Raw genomic sequence first — 20,622 nt, 5'->3', positions numbered from 1 at the left:
GTTAGCCAATCTCCAGTTTTCCAGCACCACACTTGTGACTATCAGTGGTACAAATATCACAGTAATGTGCTCATCAATCACTTCCCTAGCTTCCCACAAAATTCTAGGATATACCTTATCCAGTCCCAAGGATTTACCCACCTTTATGTGTTGCACTCTCAATGTTGCCAGAGCACATTCTCTTGGATTGATTCACAAAATAAATTGAGATAAATTGTAATTATAATACTTTTGGCTATTTCTCTGAACAATTTGGCTAATGCTTTAGAATTGGAATTGCACCATAGGAACATGCACAATATGATGCAAGTACCTCCAAGTCTTACCACAGCAGGATATAGGAAACAACTTTGCTTCATAATTTAAGCAGATGAACTCATGGGCATGAGGCTCTAAGCTTTTCACTGTATCCACCCCTCTCCTATCTCCAACAAGTCTAAGACATTAGATTCCACAATTTTCTATTTAAAAATTAATTCAACTGAAAACATAATCAATTCATATTATCTCACTCCATCTTTACCTACCTTTAAGATGCTCCCTAAAACCTATTCATTTAACGAGTACAGAGGAACCTCAAATATCAAAGAACATGGCTGGGGAGCATTTCGATTGGATAATCAAATGCCAAATAAAACAGTTTAGCTAAGAATCGGGACCTTGCGACCTTATTAGGATGATCCAAAGTACGGATAATTGAAGTTCTTCTGTATTTTGTTCATCTGCCCGAATAACTCCTTATGTAGCTCAGCACCAAATAATGTTATAGTGCTCAGGTATGGTTTGGGATGCCTTTCTACATTAAAGGTGGTGTGTACATTACAATTTACTGTTAAATCTTGTTCAAAATGCAGGAAGCATTTTACCAGATTTATTTATCATGCCAAAACAATATTAAATAGCTCTTAAAAACAAGCAGAATATGTTAGACCATAAGACATAGGAGTGGAAGGCCATTCAGCCCATCGAGTCCACGCCGCCATTCAATCATGGCTGATGGACATTTCAACTCCACTTACCCGCATTCTCCCCGTAGCCCTTAATTCCTTGTGACATCAAGAATCTATCAATCTCTGCCTTGAAGACATTTAGCGTCCCGGCCTCCACTGCACTTTGCGGCAATGAATTCCACATCCTCCAAGGTGGTCTTTGGGACAGGCAGCAGAGGAAAGTGGCAGAGCAAAGGCTGATAGCTAAGTTCGGTACCCATAGGGAGGGCCTCAACCGGGACCTTGGGTTCATGTCACATTACAGGTGATCACCATTGCACCACACACACACACACACACACACACACACACACACAGACACATACAGACACATACAGACGCGCACACAGACACCCACACACACCCTTGTAGACACACACACTCCTACACGCAACCCCTCGCAGACTGAAGACACTCTGCACCCTCTACACACACACTTTCTCACACTTACAACCCCCACCCCAGACAGACAGACACACACAAAGACCCTCATGCACACATATATTTTGTGGGGTGAATTTGTATTGCAGAGTTACATTGCACTTTGCTCAAAAACTGCTGGAATTTATGTAAAACACTGTTATCTCACTTATTAGATTAGAATCAATCTAAACATCAGGTCATAGACAGAGAACACAGGAGCCAACACCTTCAACATATTGTCTAGCTATCACCATTGCTAACAGCTAACCTGAGAATGCAACTTTAAAAAGAAGGGTTTTGTGATTTACACATGAAAGAAGTGAAACTATCACTGTATTCTAACAGATGAAAGGTTTAACAGACAATCAATTTTTCAATGTATAATTTCAGTTACATCACACTGCAAATTTTTGCTATAAATTCTGTGTTACGATCGAGCCCTCCACAATCACCTGATGAAGGAGCGTCGCTCCGAAAGCTAGTGTGCTTCCAATTAAATCTGTTGGACTATAACCTGGTGTTGTGAGATTTTTAACTTTGTACACCCCAGTCCAACACTGGCATCTCCAAATCATGTATTATCTTGTAAGTTTCTATTAGATCTCCCCTTAATCTTCTAAACTCCAATGAATACAATCCCAGCATCCTCAGCCGTTCCTCGTATGTTAGACCTACCATTCCAGGGATCATCCGTGTGAATCTCCGCTGGACACGCTCCAGTGCCAGTATGTCCTTCCTGAGGTGTGGGGACCAAAACTGGACACAGTACTCCAAATGGGGCCTAACCAGAGTTTTATACAGTCTCAGTAGCACAACGGTGTTTTTATATTCCAACCCTCTTGAGATAAATGACAACATTGCATTCGCTTTCTTAATCACGACTTTACCTTTAGAGAATCCTCAACTAGCACTCCCAGATCCCTTTGTACTTTGGCTTTATGAACTTTCTCACCATTTAGAAAGTAGTCCATGCTTGTATTCTTTTTTCCAAAGTGCAAGTCCTTCCATTTGCTCACATTGAATTCCATCAGCCGTTTACTGGACCATTCTCCCAAACTGTCTAGATCCTTCTGCAGCCTCCCCACTTCTTCAGTACTACCTGCCTGTCCACCTCACTTCATATCATTGGCAAACTTCGCTAGAATGCCCCCAGTCCCTTCATCCAGATCATTAATATATAACGTGAACAGCTGCGGCCCCAACGCTGAACCCTGTGGGACACCGCTTGTTACCGGCTGCCATTCTGAAAACGAAGCTTTTATCCCAACTCTCTGCCTTTTGTCAGACAGCCAATCCTCAATTCATACCAGTAGCTCACCTCGAACACCATGGGCCCTCACCTTGCTCAGCAGCCTCCCGTGTGGCACCTTATCAAAGTCCTTTTGGAAGTCTAGATAGACTACATCCACTGGGTTTCTCTGGTCTAACCTACTTGTCACCTTTTCAAAGAATTCCCACAGGTTTGTCAGGCACGACATCCCCTTACTAAATCCATGTTGACTTGTTCTAATCCGACTCTGCTCTTCCAAGGATTTAGAAACCTCCTCCTTAACGATGGATTCTAGAATTTTACTAACAACCGAGGTTAGACTAATTGGACTATAATTTTCCATCTTTTGTCTTGACCCTTTCTTAAACAAGGGAGTTACAACAGCGATCTTCCAATTATCCGGGACTTTCCTTGACTACAGTGACTTTTAAAAGATCTCATCCAACGCCTCCACTATTTCCTCAGCCACCTCCCTCAGAACTCTAGGATGTAGCCTACTGGGGCCAGGAGATTTATCAATTTTAAGACCTTTTAGCTTTTCTAGCACTCAGCACTCAGTTGGAGAAACTCCGCATGTCAGGCAGAATTTGTAGAGATTTTAAATGTTAAATTGGACACAAAACATTAACTTTTTCTCCCTCTACATATGATGTCAAGTTTGTTTATCACTTTCTGCTTATGTTTCAAATTTCCAGCATTTAGAGTATTTTGCTTTTATTACACAGTTATTAGTTACTCCACTCTTACCTGGATACATTCAAGAAAAGTTCTGCTAAGGGTTGACCAATTCCAGTCAGGTCACCTTTCAAAAGTAACTTTATACTTTCTTCTATCTTAGGCCACAAAAATATTATGGCAACCGGATACATGGTTCCCGACACCTTGGATAGTAGTTTTAGAGCCTGTTGGACATTGGAAGTGATATCTGACCTCAGGAAATCTTCAATGTGACCAGTAATTGCACAGATACAATCTGACCAATCATCAGAATGCAAAACTGTAACTTTGTTAGTTAACTGGGTTTTGCTACTATTTCCCAGAGTAGCATGTGTGGAACATTGTAAACAGAAAGACAAAATGCTTGCTAAAAGTTGGCTAGCTGTTGAGGCCACAAATATACTGGGATCCTTCTGAAGCTGTATAATCTCATCAATACATCCTGTTGATAAAAGGGAGAAAGTAAATGTTATTTTTTTGTTGAAATTAGTAACAGGACATATAGCAATTTTCCTGATAAAATAGAAAACCAAACAAAGTGCCATACACTCATCTAGTGGCATCATCTTTATAAAAGTTGTGATGTAGCACTTTCACATTAATGCATATACACAGGTTTCATTAACCTGCTACTACAAATGATGTAAAACACTTTTCACAATTTAAAATGGGGCAAGTTCAATGTAAATAAAGGCTTACAGAACTAGTTAATCAAGCAGTTTCAGTGATATAATCAAAACACAGGCCTGATCCAAACTTTAATAACAAGGTCGGCTAAAACACAAATAATTAACCTTTGTGAAAAATCAGAAACAGTTCTTGCAAGTTTGTGATTGTATGAAAATTATTTATATGTATTAACATTTTTTTGCATGATTTCAAACCAGGGAAGTAGGGTGTTAGTCTGTTTTTGGGAAGGTATTTGAAAATTAACTCCGTCAGTCGTATCAGAACCACCATAAATCAGTATGTGTCAGTGAATAGATGACCTGAGATTTCTTGGAATGTTAATGGAAGTTTGTTTCTACTGTAGGGGTAGAAGAAAGTGAGGATTTCAGATGCTGGAGAGTTAGAGTCGAAAGGTTTGACGCTGAAAAAAGTACAGCAGGTCAGGCAGCATGCGAGGAGGAGAGTTGACATTGTGGGTTAACTCACAGGAATGGACTGCAGCGATTCAAGAAGGCAGTTCAACATCAACTTCCCAAGGGGAAATAGGGATGGCCTATCAATGTTGGCCAGCCAGGGATGCCCACATCCCAGAAATGAATTTTTAAAAAATTCAGGCATAAGCCTATAATCAGGAATGATAGGGGCATCCAACTGGAGAAGAAAAGCATTGAAATGCATGTGATTGCTTTTGAGTTTGGAATAATCAAGGATTGATTTTAGCTTGGCAAAGCCCAAACATTGGAAAACCTTTGGGGTTCAGTTCATAGAGGACCTTACTGAAATCAGTTGACAGCATTGTAATGAAGATGTGGGTGAACTATACCTTTTAAGAGAGTTAAAAGCTAGCAGTGACAGCACCAAGTGTTTTCAATAAGATACAATGTAACATATGCCCTAGCTACTGGAGTAGCTGATTGCCTGGAAATGACAAAAAACACATTCGAATTAGACCAATCAGTTTAACTTGTATCCCAAAAAATACCAAAATCTAATCAAGTTTGAATTGAGTATATTGACAATCTGAAAAGCCAATGACACAATGCAATGCTCTGGGGTGTAAGACCAGGGAAAAATTGAACAGTTGAGAGGAGAACTGCCAAGCCCCAGCAGGTAAAAGACTGTCTGAAAAAGTCACTCTCTTAAAAGTACCTTTAGCAATCAGTAACCTGTGATGCAGAAATTCCTAAGAAGAAGAAAAGAAAATACAGGAAGATCCAAATAGAAGATCCGAAAGCTGGCTAGTTTTGAGATAAGAAGTGTTGTTTTGTAAATTTTAATTGGGAGTTTTAACAGACTAGTATTATAAAAGGGAAGGTAAAAGGTAGGTTAGAGTAAGAACTTGTACATAGTTGTTAGTTAATTATTCAGTAACATTTTAAGAAATAAAGTTGTTAATTTTTACTTTAAATAGTCTTGGCGACTCGAATTTCTACAGATTACTGCATGGGATAATTCTTTGCGGTGTTGCAGGTTTTAAATTAAGCAGGAGAGTTTACCCCATGTCGTAACAGTTTAGTCTCACCTAAATTGTTTAGATTGTTTAGATCAGTTAGGATGTAAGTTACTTCAAAGAAAGAATTTAAATAACTTACTTCCTAACTGATCTGAATAATCTTTTTCTAGGCAATATTTTACGGTCAACTGACTTCAGTAAGGTCCCCTACAAATTGAACCTCACAGGTTTTCCAATCTTTGGGCTTTTCTAAGCTAAGACCATAAGTATTTGGTTACAAATCTGCATTGGTTATTCGAAACTGAGATTGGAATTTCTCAGCTATGTGAAGACTAAAGGATAAGACTTCACAGCTCAAAAGACAGAAATTGAGGAATTTCGTGAAACCTAGAGATTTGATTGGGAAAGGAAATTTTGCTGACTGGTAAGAACTGTTATTTAATATTGTTGAGAGTAGATGGGATTTTGGTTTGCTGTGTGTTTTGAAATGTTTAACACTGTATTTTACTTAGAGAGATTTTTTTTATTCTGTTCTTGTTTCTTTTATATAATAAATTGCTGTTTTATTGTTAAAACCAATTGACAGCCTTATGTTCTTACTTTTCACAGAAAAAGCATGGTGTTAAATCAAAGAAACCCATGAAAATGATCTAACAAGCCAAGTGTTATTTTGGGATCTGATTTGGCCAGTAGTAAAATTAGCAGGTATCATAGCATGACAGAAGACAAAATAGGTAATAGTTACAATCCCAGGGATACATACAAAATGCTCCAGTGTTGGAATAAATATGCAGAGACAGCCTCCTTAAACTGCACAGATACAAAATGGTTAAGGTAAAGGAGCCATTGTCTCCCAGTGGAATACAAGACTGCTCTCTCATTAGAAAGAGATAACTGGTGATGGATTAACTTAAAGGTCACCATGTCTTATGGGCGATGTGTTCCAGGAGTGAGCTTGAGAAGGCAAGCCTTTCATTATGTCCTTAGCCAATGCAGTAAGTTAACTCACACTGTTGACATCACTCTGCATCACAAACTAGCCATCCATCAAACTGAGCTAACTGGCTCCAAAACAGAAGGAATTACTACTCCATATTCTTTTCTTAAGTTTCTATACATTTCAGGCTTTCACTATCCATTAATCATGCACACGAGACTTTTCGTTGACCTTAATATTTACAACAGAAACTGTCTGCATTCAAAAGAAAAATCAGACGAAGGGATTACCATATTTATAGAGAAACCGAATTACAGCCTCATGCCGCAACATATTTTGGATCCCCAAGAGCCATCCACTTCGTACAGTTGCTTCCTCCCACGCGTCTGTTCCAAGGTTTGTCGGATTCACAAAAAGGCTGCTCATAATTCCATTATCCTGAGACAGCAACAACATTGATTGGACAAACATTTTTGATTGGTAAACATTAATCAAAAATAAATTATTTCATAGAAAAATCTCCTGAGCTGCCACTTCACCTTTTTTTCAGCAGTTTAAAATAGAAAATCAAGAAAATTACAGTCAGGTGATGATTATCAACATGTCGTCTTGTGGGCCTAAGTAATTTTCCAATCATCCCTTCTTTTCTCACCACCGCAAAAAATTAAAAGCCCAAGACAGACAGAATACCATTCAAATGGGACTTCCTTTAATTTATGTTAATACAAAGCATTAACATGATACAAAAGGACATTTTACTTCAGTCAAAACTACCAGGAATTGTGCTCTCAGTCAAATTTAAAGTAAACATAAGATTGAAGTTACTGACTTCTTACATTTATGTAGTACTGCTAAGACACCCTTAGGCACTTTACAGATGCATTGTCAAACATAATTTGACAGCGCTGCATAAGGAATAGTAGAGTGATGTCTAAAAGCTTGATTAACAACAGGCCAGAGAGAAATTATGGGCCCTGGTGCACCTCCCATTTTCATTCCTCCGTCTCCCCATCCTTCGATTGCCCGGAATATTGATCATCACGGGGGAAAACTGTTTTATATGGTTTTAGCAATAGTTTATTGGCTTTTGTCATCTATGCATCTATTTATAAACCTATTGAAAGCTCATGCTTCTCTATGATATACTTTAAAACTACATCTTTAAGAGTTAATTACACAAAACATAGTCATTCATATTATATGAAACTAGCTCCACTTTATTGAAACAAAAGCAGAAACTGCTAGTGAAACTTATCAGGTCTGGCAGCATTTGCGGGGAGAAAGCAAAGTTAACGTTTTGAGTTGATGACACTTCATCTGGACAGCAACATCCAAAATACATGGGCTTTAATCATAGAAAAATTATACTTTGCATTAAGTTATAAATATGTTCTCATCTTAAATTTAAATTAATCACATTTATAAATCCCCAGCCTGAAACACAGCAGCAGAGCAAATTGTTGCTGATGCTGAAAATCTGAAAGAAAATGATTGAAATGCTCAGCAGGTAAGACATAGAAAAACAGATTCAACTCATCAGATTCACAGGCTTCACAAATTTTGGTGAGGGGTTTCTCTGCACAACCGCCTTTAGACATACTGAATATTTTGAACACTTGTGGTTTCTACTTGAGCTAAAATAATTCCTTTTGCCAGTCTTTGAAAAAGCAGATTTCTTATGAGCATTTTATTCCTCTTCAGCAAAAAGCCCAGCAGCTGCTGTCTGAGTTTGGGTTTGGCATAATAAAGCACATGAATTTAAAATATCAATGACAAAGCAGTTTGCTGTGTAAAATCATAAAGCAATCATGAGTAATTAACCAATTACTACAGGAGAACCTCAATTATCTGAATATCAATTATCCGAAAATCAGATTATCCAAAGGAGATCTCGAGGTCCCAATAGAAACATTACATCAAAGACGTGTTTCCAAAACTGATTGTGTCTTTGTTTACAGTGATTAAATAGGCTCTGTCTCCAAATGACTGACCTCCCACCCTCTCGCTCACCCCACACTTTCCCTGGGGTTGTAGAGAGGTGTACCCTAACCAACCCCCCACCCCCAACTTCCCAGGAATAATCTCTCCAACGTAGTCCTGTGCAGGATAAACGTCAAAAAGTTGCAGTAAAAAGTTGTATGTGAGGCTGTGTGCATGCAATTTGGAGATTTACCCCACAAAGGCAGCTCCAGCAGCAACAGTTGTTGTTGGAGTCCAGTCTGGATGCCCCGGGTCAGGAGTGGACAGGGGAGGTGGCAGGGAGCAGTGTTGGGGGTGAGCGCTCACGTGCTTTGTACTGGGGAGCGGGGTTGGACCACTTGGGGGGGGGGGGGGGGGGGAGCACAGGGCAGGTTTGGAAAGGTTGGCGGCAGGTATTTGGGGGTGGGCGGGGTTGGACAGTGTTGGGGGGCAGGGGACATTGGACCAGTTGGGGGGTGGGGTTGGGGACATGGTTCGGGGGCGCAGGGTTTGATGCGGGAGGTGGAGTTGGACCGGGTTGGGGGCAGGGTTGGACGGGATTCTGAGGGCGAGCGGGGGTGAGCATGCTTTGTGCTGGGGGCGGGGGCGGTGTTGGACCAGGTTGGAGAGCGGTGCTGGACGGGGAGGCGGGCGGGGGCGGAGTGTCGCGAATATGCGCTGCTGCTCATCCCCTGAACGGGGAGCAGACTTTTCAACTCTGAGCCCCAGAGGAAAGCTCAAATTAGTCTCACATCTCTTATTGGAAAAGTTTTGGAATTCATCACGATCATGGCTGATCGGCCAACGCAATAGCCTAATCCTGCTTTCTCCCCAGATGCTATATCTATCCACATCTTGATTTTCCGAATAATCTATTTTCCGAATGAAATAGTGTCCACCCATGTCATTCGGATAATTGAGTTTCCACTGTATATGAAATGCAAAGCAGTAGAGCTAACTATTTTCTTTTGCCTGTTCAACTTTAGAATCAGAGCTGAAAAACGATGGACCAGCACCCAAAACTTGATCACTGGGAAGGGGAGGGGACTAGGATGAGTTAAGGAATTACCTTGTCCTCAGGTGGTGCACACTGCACACTGACCTTTGCAGAATTCATATGAGAATGAGTGTCAGAAATGGTTTGTCATCCAGCTTGGATTTTGGTCCTCTCCAAACCCAGTGTGTGAATAGATTTTTGGGGGTGCATTCATGTCTGTGTGTATATAGATATACGTACATGTCCACCAAGCAGCATCTGCCTTTTAATATGTGCAGTTCAATCCTAGCCTCAGTATACATGTGCGCACACACACTCACACAAACTCTTCCTCACACACACAAACAGGCCCAAAAATGCTCTCTCTCACACTTATGAGCACTCACTCTTGCTAACATTCGTACACACACAAACACTCGATGTGCACTCACCTTCCTACACACAAATCTGCACTCTCTCAAACATGCTCTCACAGAATCTCAGAAAGAGGCCATTCAGCCCTTCATGTCAGCCCCAACTCTATTATCTCATTTCTATCTCCTGTCTTTATCCCATATCATGCACAACATTACTATTCAAAAAAAAATCCAAAGAGACAGTGGATGCATTATTGTAATTTTCTAAAAATCCTTGGATTCTGGAGAAGTACCAAACATTGGAAAATTGCCAATCGAGTCAAAAGGCTGATTAGCCTCACATCTACTGTTGGAAAAGCTTTGGAATTCATCACGATCATGGCTGATCGGCCAACGGAATAGCCTAATCCTGCTTTCTCCCCAGATGCTATATCTACCCACATCTGGAATACATTCAATATTTTGGCATCAACTATTTCCTGTGGTAATGAATTCCACAGGCTGACCACTCATTGGGTGAAGAAATGTCTCCTCATCTCTGTCCTAAATGATACACCCTGAATCCTCAAACTGTGATCCCTGGTTCTGGATGCACCCACCATCGGGAACATCCTCCCTGCATTTACCAAGTTGAGACCAGTTAGAATTTTATGAGTCTCTATGAGATCACCCTCATTCATCTGAACTCCAGTGAAAACAATCTTAACCTCATCAATCTCTCCTCATATGTCTGTCCTGCCATCCCTGGAATCAGCCTGGAAAGCTTTTGCTGCACTCCCTTGAGAGCAAGAGCATTCTTCCTCAGAAAAGGAGACCAAAACTGCACACAATATTTGTGGTGTGGCCTCACCAAAGCTCTGTATAACTGCAACAACACATCCCTGCTCTTGTACTCGAACCTCTCGTAATGTAGGCCAACATACCATTTGCCTTCTTTACCGCCTGCTGCACCTGCATGCATACCTTCAGCGACTGGTGCACGCTCCCCTCTCCCAATTTACAGCCATTCAGGTAGAAGCTTGCCTTCTTGATTTTGCTTCCAAAGTGAATAACTTCACCTTTATCCAAATTATACTGCATCTGTCAATGATTTGTCCGTTGGTATCATCTATAAATTTTGAGATGTTACATTTTGTTCCCTTATCCAAACCATTAAGATAGACTGTGTCACATTTTGTTCCCTTATCCAAATCATTAATATAGACTGTGTTATATTTTGTTCCCTGACCCAAATCACGAATATACAGATCATAGAACACTACGGCGCAGTACAGGCTCTTCGGACCTTAAATGTTGCGCTGACCTGTGAAACCAATCTGAAGCTGATCTAACCTACACTATTCCATTTTCATCTATATGTCTATCTAATAACCACTTAGATGCCCTTAAAGTTGGCGAGTCTACTACTGTTGCAGTCAGCGCATTCCATGCCCCTACTATTGAGTAAAGAACCTCTGATAGTTGTCCTATATCTATCACCTCTCAATTTAAAGCCATGCCCTCTCATGCTAGCCATCAGATTCTGAGGGAAAAGGCTCTCACCCCATCTAACCCTCTGGTTATCTTATATATCTCAATAAAGTAACCTCTCAACCTTCTTCTAACAAAAACAGCCTCAAGCCCCTCAGCCTTTCCTTGTAAGATATTCAAATATATTGTGAATAGCTGGGGTCCTAGCACTCTGTGGCACCCCACTAGTTACTGTCTGCCAACTTGCAAAGGACCCTTAATTCCTACTCTTTATTTCCTCTCTGCCAACCAGTTTCCTATCCATCTCAATGCACTCCCCCCACTCCAGTCCCATGCACTTTAACCTTGCATGAAAATTTCTTATGCAGTACGTTGTCAAATGTTTTCTGAAAGTCTAAATATATCACATAGATTGGTTCCCCCTTGTCAATTCTACTAGTTACATCTTCATAGCATTCCATTGGATTTGTTAAGCATGATTTCCCCCTCATAAATCCATGCTGACTCTGTCTGATCCCGCCACTGCATTCTAAATGCTCCACTATAAAGTCTGTTATCATGCATTTGAAAACTTTCCCCACTACCAATGTTAGGCTTTCTCTCCACCTCCCTTTTTGAAAGTTAGAGTGACATTTGCTACCCTCCAATTAGCGGGGACTGTATCAGAGTTTATAGAATCCTGGAAGAAAGTGAGAATTGCAGAAGCTGGAGATCAGAGTCGAAAAATGTGGCACTGGAAAAGCACAGTAGGTCAGGCAGCATCCAAGGAACTGGAGAATCAACAATTCGGCCATAAGCCTGATGAAGGGACAGCAAGAGTGTACATGAGAGGGAGCATGCGGGGCGGGGGGGGGGGGGAGGAGAGAGAGAGAGAGAGACAGCGTGCGTGAATGAGATAAGTGCGTGCACATAAGAGAGACAAAGTGTGCACTTGAGAGAGAAAAGTGCACATGCTCAAGAGTGCGGGTGCAAGATGGAACGTGAGAGAGAGCATGCAAAAGACAGTGCGTGTGCATGCGAAAGAGCGCATCCATGTAAGAGAGTGTGCGAGAGTGCATGTGCAAGAGAGATGAGTGTGTGCAAAGGAAATTGCACGTGAGAGGGAGAATGTGCACAAGGAGGATGTGTGAGAGAAGGTGCGCGTGAGAGTGTGCAAGAGTGCATGCACAAGAGAGAATGAGAGAGTGCACACATGAGGCAGACAGCGTGGGTGTGCGCGTGAAAGAGACAGCGTGTGCGAGATAGATACCACCTGTGAGTACTTGGGCAAGACAGTGTACGTGACAGAGAGTTGTGCATGCACGCAAATGAAGGTGTGCGCACAAGGGAGAGCACACAAGAGAGAATGAGTGGGCACACAACAAAGACAGTTTGCATGAGAGGGAGTGTGCACGCATGAGTCAAGAGTGAGAGTGCGCATGAGAAAGAGAGCACGTATATGAAGGCGTGCATGCGATACAGTATATGTGACAGAAAGATGTGCTTGCACACAAGAGAGTCTGCATGTATGAGGGAGAACACGAGAGAGAGCGAGTGGGCGCGAAAGCAAGTGTGTATACGAAAGTGCTTGTGAAAGAGAGTGGGTGTGCACGTGAGATAGACTGCACGAGAGATTGCTCATGCAAGAAAGTGTGCAAGAGACAGACAGCGTATGCACGCAACAGAGAGTGTGCATGGGGATAAAGTGAAAGAGATGTTCTTGTGTGCAAAAGAATGCATGAGCGAGGGACAGCATGCAAGAGAGTGAATGTGCGTGAGTCAGAGTGTGCACAGAAGACAGTGTGAACAAGTGGGAGGGACAGAGTGTGCGCATGAGAGAAAGTATGCACAACAAAGTTTGTGAGAAGATTTGTAGCTCGGGTGCTCGTTGTTGTGGTTCTGTTCGCCGAGCTGTGAGTTTTTGTTGCAAATGTTTCGTCCCCTTTCTAGGTGATATCCTCAGTGCTTGGGAGCTTCCTGTGAAGCGCTTCTGTGCTGATTCCTCTGGCATTTATAGTGGTTTGAATCTGCCGCTTCCGGTTGTCAGTTGCTGTCCGCTGCAGTGGCCGGTATATAGGGTCTAGGTCGATGGATCTGTTGATAAAATTTGTGGATGAGTGCCATGCCTCTAGGAATTCCCTGGCTGTTCTCTGTTTGGCTTGCCCTATAATAGTGGTGTTGTCCCAATCAAATTCATGTTGTTTGTCATCTGAGTGTATAGCTACTAAGGATAGCTGGTCGTGTCGTTTCGTGGTTAGTTGGTGTTCATGGACGCGGATCGTTAGCTGTCTTCCTGTTTGCCCTATGTAGTGTTTTGTGCAGTCCTTGCACGGGATTTTGTACACTACATTGGTTTTGCTCATGCTGGGTCTCGGGACCTTTGTCCTGGTGAGTTGTTGTCTGAGCATGGCTGTTGGTTTGTGTGCTGTTATGAGTCCTAGTTGTCGCAGCAGTCTGGCTGTCAGCTCAGAAATGCTCCTGATGTATGGGAGTGTGGCCAATCCTTTGGGTTGTGGCATGTCCTCATTTTGTTGTCTTTCCCTTAGGCATCTGTTGATGAAATTGCGTGGGTATCCGTTTTTGGTGAATATCTTGTATAGGTGTTCGTCTTCCTCTTTTTGTAGTTCTGGTGTGCTGCAGTGTGTTGTGTCCCTTTTGAATAATGTCCTGATGCAACTTCATTTGTGTGTGTTGGGGTGGTTGCTTTCATAGTTCAGGACTTGGTTCGTGTGTGTGGCTTTTCTGTATACCTTCGTGGTGAATTCTCCGTTCGGTGTTCTTTGTACCATCACGTCTAGGAATGGGAGCTGGTTGTCCTTTTCTTCCTCTCTTGTGAATCGGATTCCTGTGAGTGTGGCATTGATGATCCGGTGTGTGTTCTCTATTTCTGTGTTTATAATGATTACAAAGGTGTCGTCCACATATCTGACCCAGAGTTTGGGTTGTATTTGCGTTAAAACTGTTTTTCTAACCTTTGCATTACTGAACACCAACTAGCCATGAAACGACATCTTTAGTAGCCATACACTCAATGACAAACAACATGAATTCGATTGGGACAACACCATTATTATAGGGCAAGCCAAACAGAGAACAGCCAGGGAATTCCTAGAGGCATGGCACTCATCCACAAATTCTATCAACAGACACATCGACCTAGACCCTATATACCAGCTACTGACAACCGGAAGCGGCAGATTCAAACCACTATAAATGTAAGAGAGTGTGCAGAACAGTACGCATGAGAGTGTGCGCAAAAGAGTGTGCAAGACAGTTGCAATACAGTGCATGAGAGAGTGTGCGAAAAAGAGATTGCTCTCAAATGAGAGATTGTGCTCACACAAGAGAATATGCGTGTGCACACAATGGAGAGACTGTGCATGTGAGAGTGCATGCAAGAGATGTGCATGTGTACAACAGAGTGTGCATATAAGAGTGCGAGTGAGACAGTGTGTACACAAGACACAGATTGCGTACGACACAATCTGATGAGTGTGCATGTGCGAAAGAAAGTAAATGCACAAGAGCTAGCGAGTGCATGAGAGAGAAGTGAGTGTGCGCGAGAGAAAGAGTGTGCACCCAAGAGACACAGATCATGCACATGAGAGAGACTGCACGTGAGGAAGACCCTGCATGTGGGAAAGTGTATGAGTGCAAGAGAGACAGCAAGTACATGAGAGAGTGCGCGAGACAGAAAACTGGAGTGAGGACTGTGGGTGCGTGCAAGAGACAGACTGCCCATGTGAGGGAGTGCGTGAGAGAGACTGCCCACGAGAACACGGATGGATGAGAGAGAGTGCGGGCAGGTGAGGATGCAGACAAGTGAGAGTGCACACAAGATAGATTGTGACAGAGAGTGCACGAAAGACAGTGAGCAAGAGTGTGCATGAGAGAATGTGCACGTGACAGAGAGTGTCACATGAGAAGGTGTGTGCAATAGATTGCACAAAAGAGTGCATGCGAGAGAGCATGCACGAGTGAGGACGCGTGAGAGAATGCGCATGTGAGAGACAGGGTGTGTGCAATAAAGTGCACAAGAATCAGCACATGCAAGAGTGGGTGCACGAGAGAGCATGTGAAAAAACATGTGAGATAGACTGCAAGAGAAGGCGCATAACAGTGCACGAGATATCATGGGAGTGCACTCGAAAGACTGTGTGAGAGACAGAGAGCGTGTAAGAGTGCGTAGGAGAGAGTGCATGCGAGAGACAGACAGCATGCGAGAGTACGTGAGAGACTGCACATGCATGATAGAGTGCACGTGAGACTGAGAGTGCGCAGAAGAGTGCATGCAAGACAGAGTGCGCATGGGAGAGAGAGTGCAAGTGCGAGGGTGTGCACACAACAGAGGCAAAGTATGCAAGTGAGAGGCAGAGCACATGCGAGCAAGAGAGAGCACACTCGTGTGAAGGAGAGAAAGGCTGCCTGCGCTAGGGAAAATTGCAGGATGTGCCCATGCGAGGGAGAGGTAGAGGACATGCCAGTGCAGCAGATAGATACAGGACGAGCCCGCTCGAGGGCGAGAGAGGCTGTGTACATGAAGGAGAGCGTGCACACACGCAGAGGGCATGGACAAATGAGAGTGTGCATGCACAAGGGACAGCGCACACAAGACAGAGAGGGCATATGCACGAGAGAGAGAATGCATGCAACACTGCACATGCAAGAGAGTGCCTGCACGAATGTGAGTGTGCAAGAGAGTGTGTGGGAGAAAGACAGCACATGCAAGACAGTGAGTGTGAGAGACTGCACCAGAGGGAGCATGCAAGAGAGTGTACGAAACAGTGTGAGAGACACCACGAGAGAGAAAGGATGTAATATTGAGTGTGCCACAGAGAGTGTATGTGAGGAAGTGACTGTGTGTGAGAGAGAAGCGGCACATGAGAGAAAGGGCGCACGAGTGAGCACGTAAGAGACAGAGGGCGCGAGACAGAGGGCGCTAGACAGAGTGCAGAACGCAAGAGAGAGTGCACGCATGGATACCTGTGTGACAGAGTGGCAGTGCACGAGATAGTGCATGTGAGACAGAGCACACGAGAGACAGAGTACATGAGAAAGGGCGCACAAGTGAGCACGTAAGAGACAGAGGGCGCTAGACAGAATGCAGAACGCAAGAGAGAGAGAGTGCATGCATGGATACCTGTGTGACAGAGTGGCAGTGCACGAGAGAGTGCATGTGAGACAGAGCCCAACAGAGAATGCACACGAGAGAGAGGAGAGAGGGAGAAAGCAGGAGTGAAAGAGCGTGGGAGAGAGAGCACACAAGGGGGCAAAGAGCACGTGAGGGGGAGGGTGCACGTGAGAGGGAGAGCGAGTGAGGTGGGGGTGCACAAGAAAGCACGAGAGAGCGCGCAAGGGAGAGAGTACACGAGAGACCGTACAAGACAGCATGTGCACCTGCGCGAAAGGGAGGGCACCCGCGCAAGGAAGAGTGGACCGGCCTGCATCTGGACAAGGGAGAGGGCAATGGACAGACAATATGTAGGCAAAGCAGAGAGAGGGCGATGGCACGAGGAGGGAAAGGACGAGCATGTGAGACAGTAGAGGGCGTACGGGAGGGAAGGAGCGACATGCACCAGAGGGAGATGGAACGAATAAAATACAAAGAACGCACATGAGATTGTTTGCGAGAAAGAGAGTAAGTGAGAGAGTGCATGAATGCACGAGTGTGAGAAAGGATGCGCACAAGAGAACGAGCAGCAGTGTTCAAGAGTGTGCGCAAGAGACAGCGCACAAGAGAGTGCATGAGAGAGTGAGTGCGTGTGCGAGACAGAGTGGACACATGAGAGCGTGCGTGCAAAAGTGAGTGTGCATTGGAGGGAGCATGCAAGAGGTGTACTTGGGAAAGTGCATGCGCGAGAGTTTGCACACAAAAGATAGAGTGTGCAAGTGAGAGACAGAGTGCGCGCAAGGGAGAGAGCAAACGAGAGAGCACGCACGAGAGAGACAGCGCACAACAGACAGTGCACCTGTGTAAGGGACAGTAAGGTCACCTGCGCAAGGGAGAGGACATGCCTGTGTGTGGGAGAGATAGAGTAGGCATCCACGTGAGGGAGAGATAGAGGATGTGCCTGCACAAGGGAGAGAGAAGCTGGGTGCGCGAAGGAGAGCATGCGAGGGAGAGGATGTGCGCAAGTGAGTGCATGTGAGAGTGTGCGTGACAGTATACATGCGAGAGGCATGTGTGAGAGGGATTGTTCAAGAGGGAGACAGCGCATGCAAGAGCAAGAGAGACTGCGCGAGAGACAGCATGCAAGAGTACATGAGAAAGTGCGATAGAGCATGCTTGAGTGTGCAAAAGTGTGCGCGAATGAGAGTGTGCACGTGAGGAAGAGACTGCATGCGAGACAGTGCATAAGAGAGTACATGTGAGTGAAAGAGGGTACACAAGAGACAGCATGCGAGAGAGAGGCTGCATGAGAGAGGGCGCATGAGTGAGTGTGAGAAAGATGGAGGGCAGAAGAGTGAGTACAGGCGCGAGAGCAAGTACGTGTGCGAGAGAGTGTGTACGCGTGAGAGTGCATGAGAAACAGCATGCAAGAGGTTGCGCGAGAGAGTGTGCATGTGAGAGTGCCCGCGCAAGAGAGAGTGTTCGAGAGAGAGCATGAGTGCGTGCAAGAGAGAGATTATGCGAGGGAGAGCAGGCAAGAGATCGCACGTACAAGAAAGGAGTGCACACGAGTGAGAGGGGGAGAGAGAGCGCGCATCTGAAAATGTCAGAGGGAGAGCACATGCGCATGGAGGTGGGGGGAAGTGAGAGACAGTGCGTCTGAAAATAAAAGAGGGAGGGCACATGCACAAAAGAAAGAGAAGGCAAGCGCGCATGAGAGAGGGAGAACGTGCACACGAGCGAGAGAGAGGTGCATGAGTACGGAAGAGGACAACCGCAAGAGAGTGCACAGAACTCAGAGAGAGCATGTGAGAGTGTGCATGAGAGTGCACATGCGAGAGAGGCATGTGTAAGAGGGAGTGCACAAGAGGGAGACAGTGTGAGATAGAGCGAGAGTGCGCAAGAGGCAGCATGTAAAAGAGTGCATGAATGTGATACAGTGCGCGTGAGAATGTGCAAAAGTGTGCGCAAATGAGTATGTGCACGAGGAAGACAGTGCATGAGAGAGTGCATGCGAGTGGAAGACAGCGCATGAGAGACAGTGCGAGAGAGAGCGCGCACGAGAGAGAGGCTGCATAAGAGAGGGTGCACAAGTGAGTGTATGAGAGATAAAGGGCACAAGAGTGAGTATGGATGCAAGAGCAAGTACGTGTGCGAGAGAGTGTGCACACGCAAGAGTGCATGAGAAACAGCATGCAAGAGACTGCACGAGAGAGTTTGCATACAAGACAGTGCCCGCGCAACAGAGAGAGTTTGAGAGTGTGAGTGTGCACAAGAGAGAGGTTGCGCGAGGGAGAGTAGGCAAGAGATTGAACGTACAAGAGAGGAGTGCACACAAGAGAGGGAGGGAGAGAGAGAGTGAGACTGTGTCTGAGAACGAGAGAGGGAGGACACATGCACAAAAGAAAGAGATGGTGCACGCACATGGGAGAGAGGGCAAGCGCACATGAGAGAGGGAGAGAGAGGCGCACGAGCATGGAAGAGGGAGAGCACATGTGCACGAGAGAGGGAAAGAGGAAGACAGAGTGAGAGAGGGAGAGGACACATGCACGAGTGAAAAGAAGGGCACGAAAGAGAGAGAAACTACACGTGCACACTAGAGGGAGAGACTGCACGAATGCACAGGAGACAGAAAAACTCTATTCAAATGTAGAGCACAAGTACAGTGATCTAAGTTTGTGCTTTGGACAGCAACTGACAACCGGAAGCGGCAGATTCAAACCAGTATAAATGCCGGAGGAATCAGCACAGAAGCGCTTCACAGGAGGCTCCCAAGCACTGAAGATGTCACCTAGAAAGGGGACAAAATGTTTGCAAGAAAAACTCCCAGCTTGGCGAACACAACCACAACAACAAGTACAGTGAGTTAGATACAAAACTGTCACTTCAGATAGGGGCAAGACTGTCCAACCCCAGGCCCCTGAAGTCACAAGTCCTGGGGGAATCAACCACATTTGCACCCTTCTCTGCTAGGTCTTGATTATGAAGATGTATTTGTAAAAAATAAACATTTAAAAAAAGAAACAAGGTATAGTATATATGGAGGAATATCCAATGTTTAAGGTCCTGGCACCTGTTAGCTAAGCCATAACTGATCTGAATTGGCAAACTGGTAAAAGGATATCTCAAAGGGTTGCTTGGTTGCAGTAAATAACAGACCTGTGGAGGAACAGGTTTATGGAGGAATTTGAAAATAAGAATGAGAATTTTAAGAACAGTGGTGTTATCTAACTGGACACCAATGTTGCTCAGCAATCACACAGGAGATGGACACGGTGCAAGTTAGTTCATAGAAAGCAAAGTTTTGGATGAGTTCAAGGCTGGATTGCTCTAAACAAGGTACATCTGTGTAAAATGAATAGGCATTGTATTTCAAGATACCAAAAGTATTAAAGATAACAAAACCAGAAAATGTTGGAAATACATAGTGGATGTGACAGCTCATGAAAAAGGTGGGAGAAGGATTTAATTTTAACATGCATACATTTTGCCAAATTAAACTACATATTAGGTGTTGAACTCTTTTGTCTTTTATCAATGTAGATATCTACGTATCTCCAGAATTGTGCACTTTCAATTTGAATTTCATTTTAACTCTAGCAGTCATACTTGAATATCATAAACAATATTCTTACATTAAATAAAAACTTGAAACTGAACTATTTTCTGATTACTAACCTCTAACTGAACAAAATAGTTCTCGGATGCAGCAAATAGTCCAGTCAGCCTCATAATGAAGGAGAGGATGCTAGGGTTAATGTCCCTTTGCTTGGATACATTTACAATTACGTTTGTCAGACACGGGATTCTCTGTAGAATATAGAATTCTGTTTCTGAAGGGAGCACAAAATAGTAAAAGCGAGTAAAATTTTACACAAATTTACTGTCCAATTTTATCACTGCAGTTTATAACGTTTTTATATTTAACACAGGTATCAACATTTTCTCCTTTGCCTGGTGGCACTGAGTTCTTGCAAACGTTCAGACTCAAGGACATTGATTGCTGTCTGGTACAGTGTAAGATCATATTCACTGTGTCAGCATACTGTCAGCAGAATACCTGAGCCAAGATTAATGCTGTACCCAGTCAAATATCCAGAATTGTGTTTTTTTAACAGGAATTAATAGATAACGATCAGTAACCAGGATTCTATCCAGTTTTCTCCTTTCTGAGGCCAGTTTCAGCACTATTCTCATTGTAGGCTCTGATTAAACACAAGCTGAGGATCACACTTAAGGCACAGTCTTATGCTTTGGTTTCTCTACCTTAAATCAATTTGTAACAATAGGTGC

General features: G+C 43.9%; 1 protein-coding gene across 4 annotated transcripts in view; it reads right to left on the bottom strand.

Moving 5' to 3' along the window:
- brat1 (BRCA1-associated ATM activator 1) overlaps positions 1-20,622 on the bottom strand; it is a 64,947-nt gene that overhangs the window by 41,055 nt on the left and 3,270 nt on the right. For 3 of the 4 annotated variants that reach the window (XM_060840384.1, XM_060840383.1, XM_060840385.1), the window contains exons 3-5: positions 20,008-20,162; positions 6,749-6,896; positions 3,430-3,841 (exon numbers count right to left, since the gene is read on the bottom strand). In XM_060840384.1, coding sequence (XP_060696367.1) covers positions 3,430-3,841; positions 6,749-6,896; positions 20,008-20,162 — 715 coding nt within the window. The remainder of the gene's footprint in view (positions 1-3,429; positions 3,842-6,748; positions 6,897-20,007; positions 20,163-20,622) is intronic. The other variant, XM_060840386.1, reaches the window with a different exon arrangement.

The sequence above is a fragment of the Hemiscyllium ocellatum genome, chromosome 20 (genome assembly GCF_020745735.1).
Source record: "Hemiscyllium ocellatum isolate sHemOce1 chromosome 20, sHemOce1.pat.X.cur, whole genome shotgun sequence".
In the NCBI taxonomy this organism is placed as follows: domain Eukaryota; kingdom Metazoa; phylum Chordata; class Chondrichthyes; order Orectolobiformes; family Hemiscylliidae; genus Hemiscyllium; species Hemiscyllium ocellatum.
Note: the sequence above shows the minus strand (reverse complement) of the source record. Positions and strands in the feature narration are given on the sequence as shown.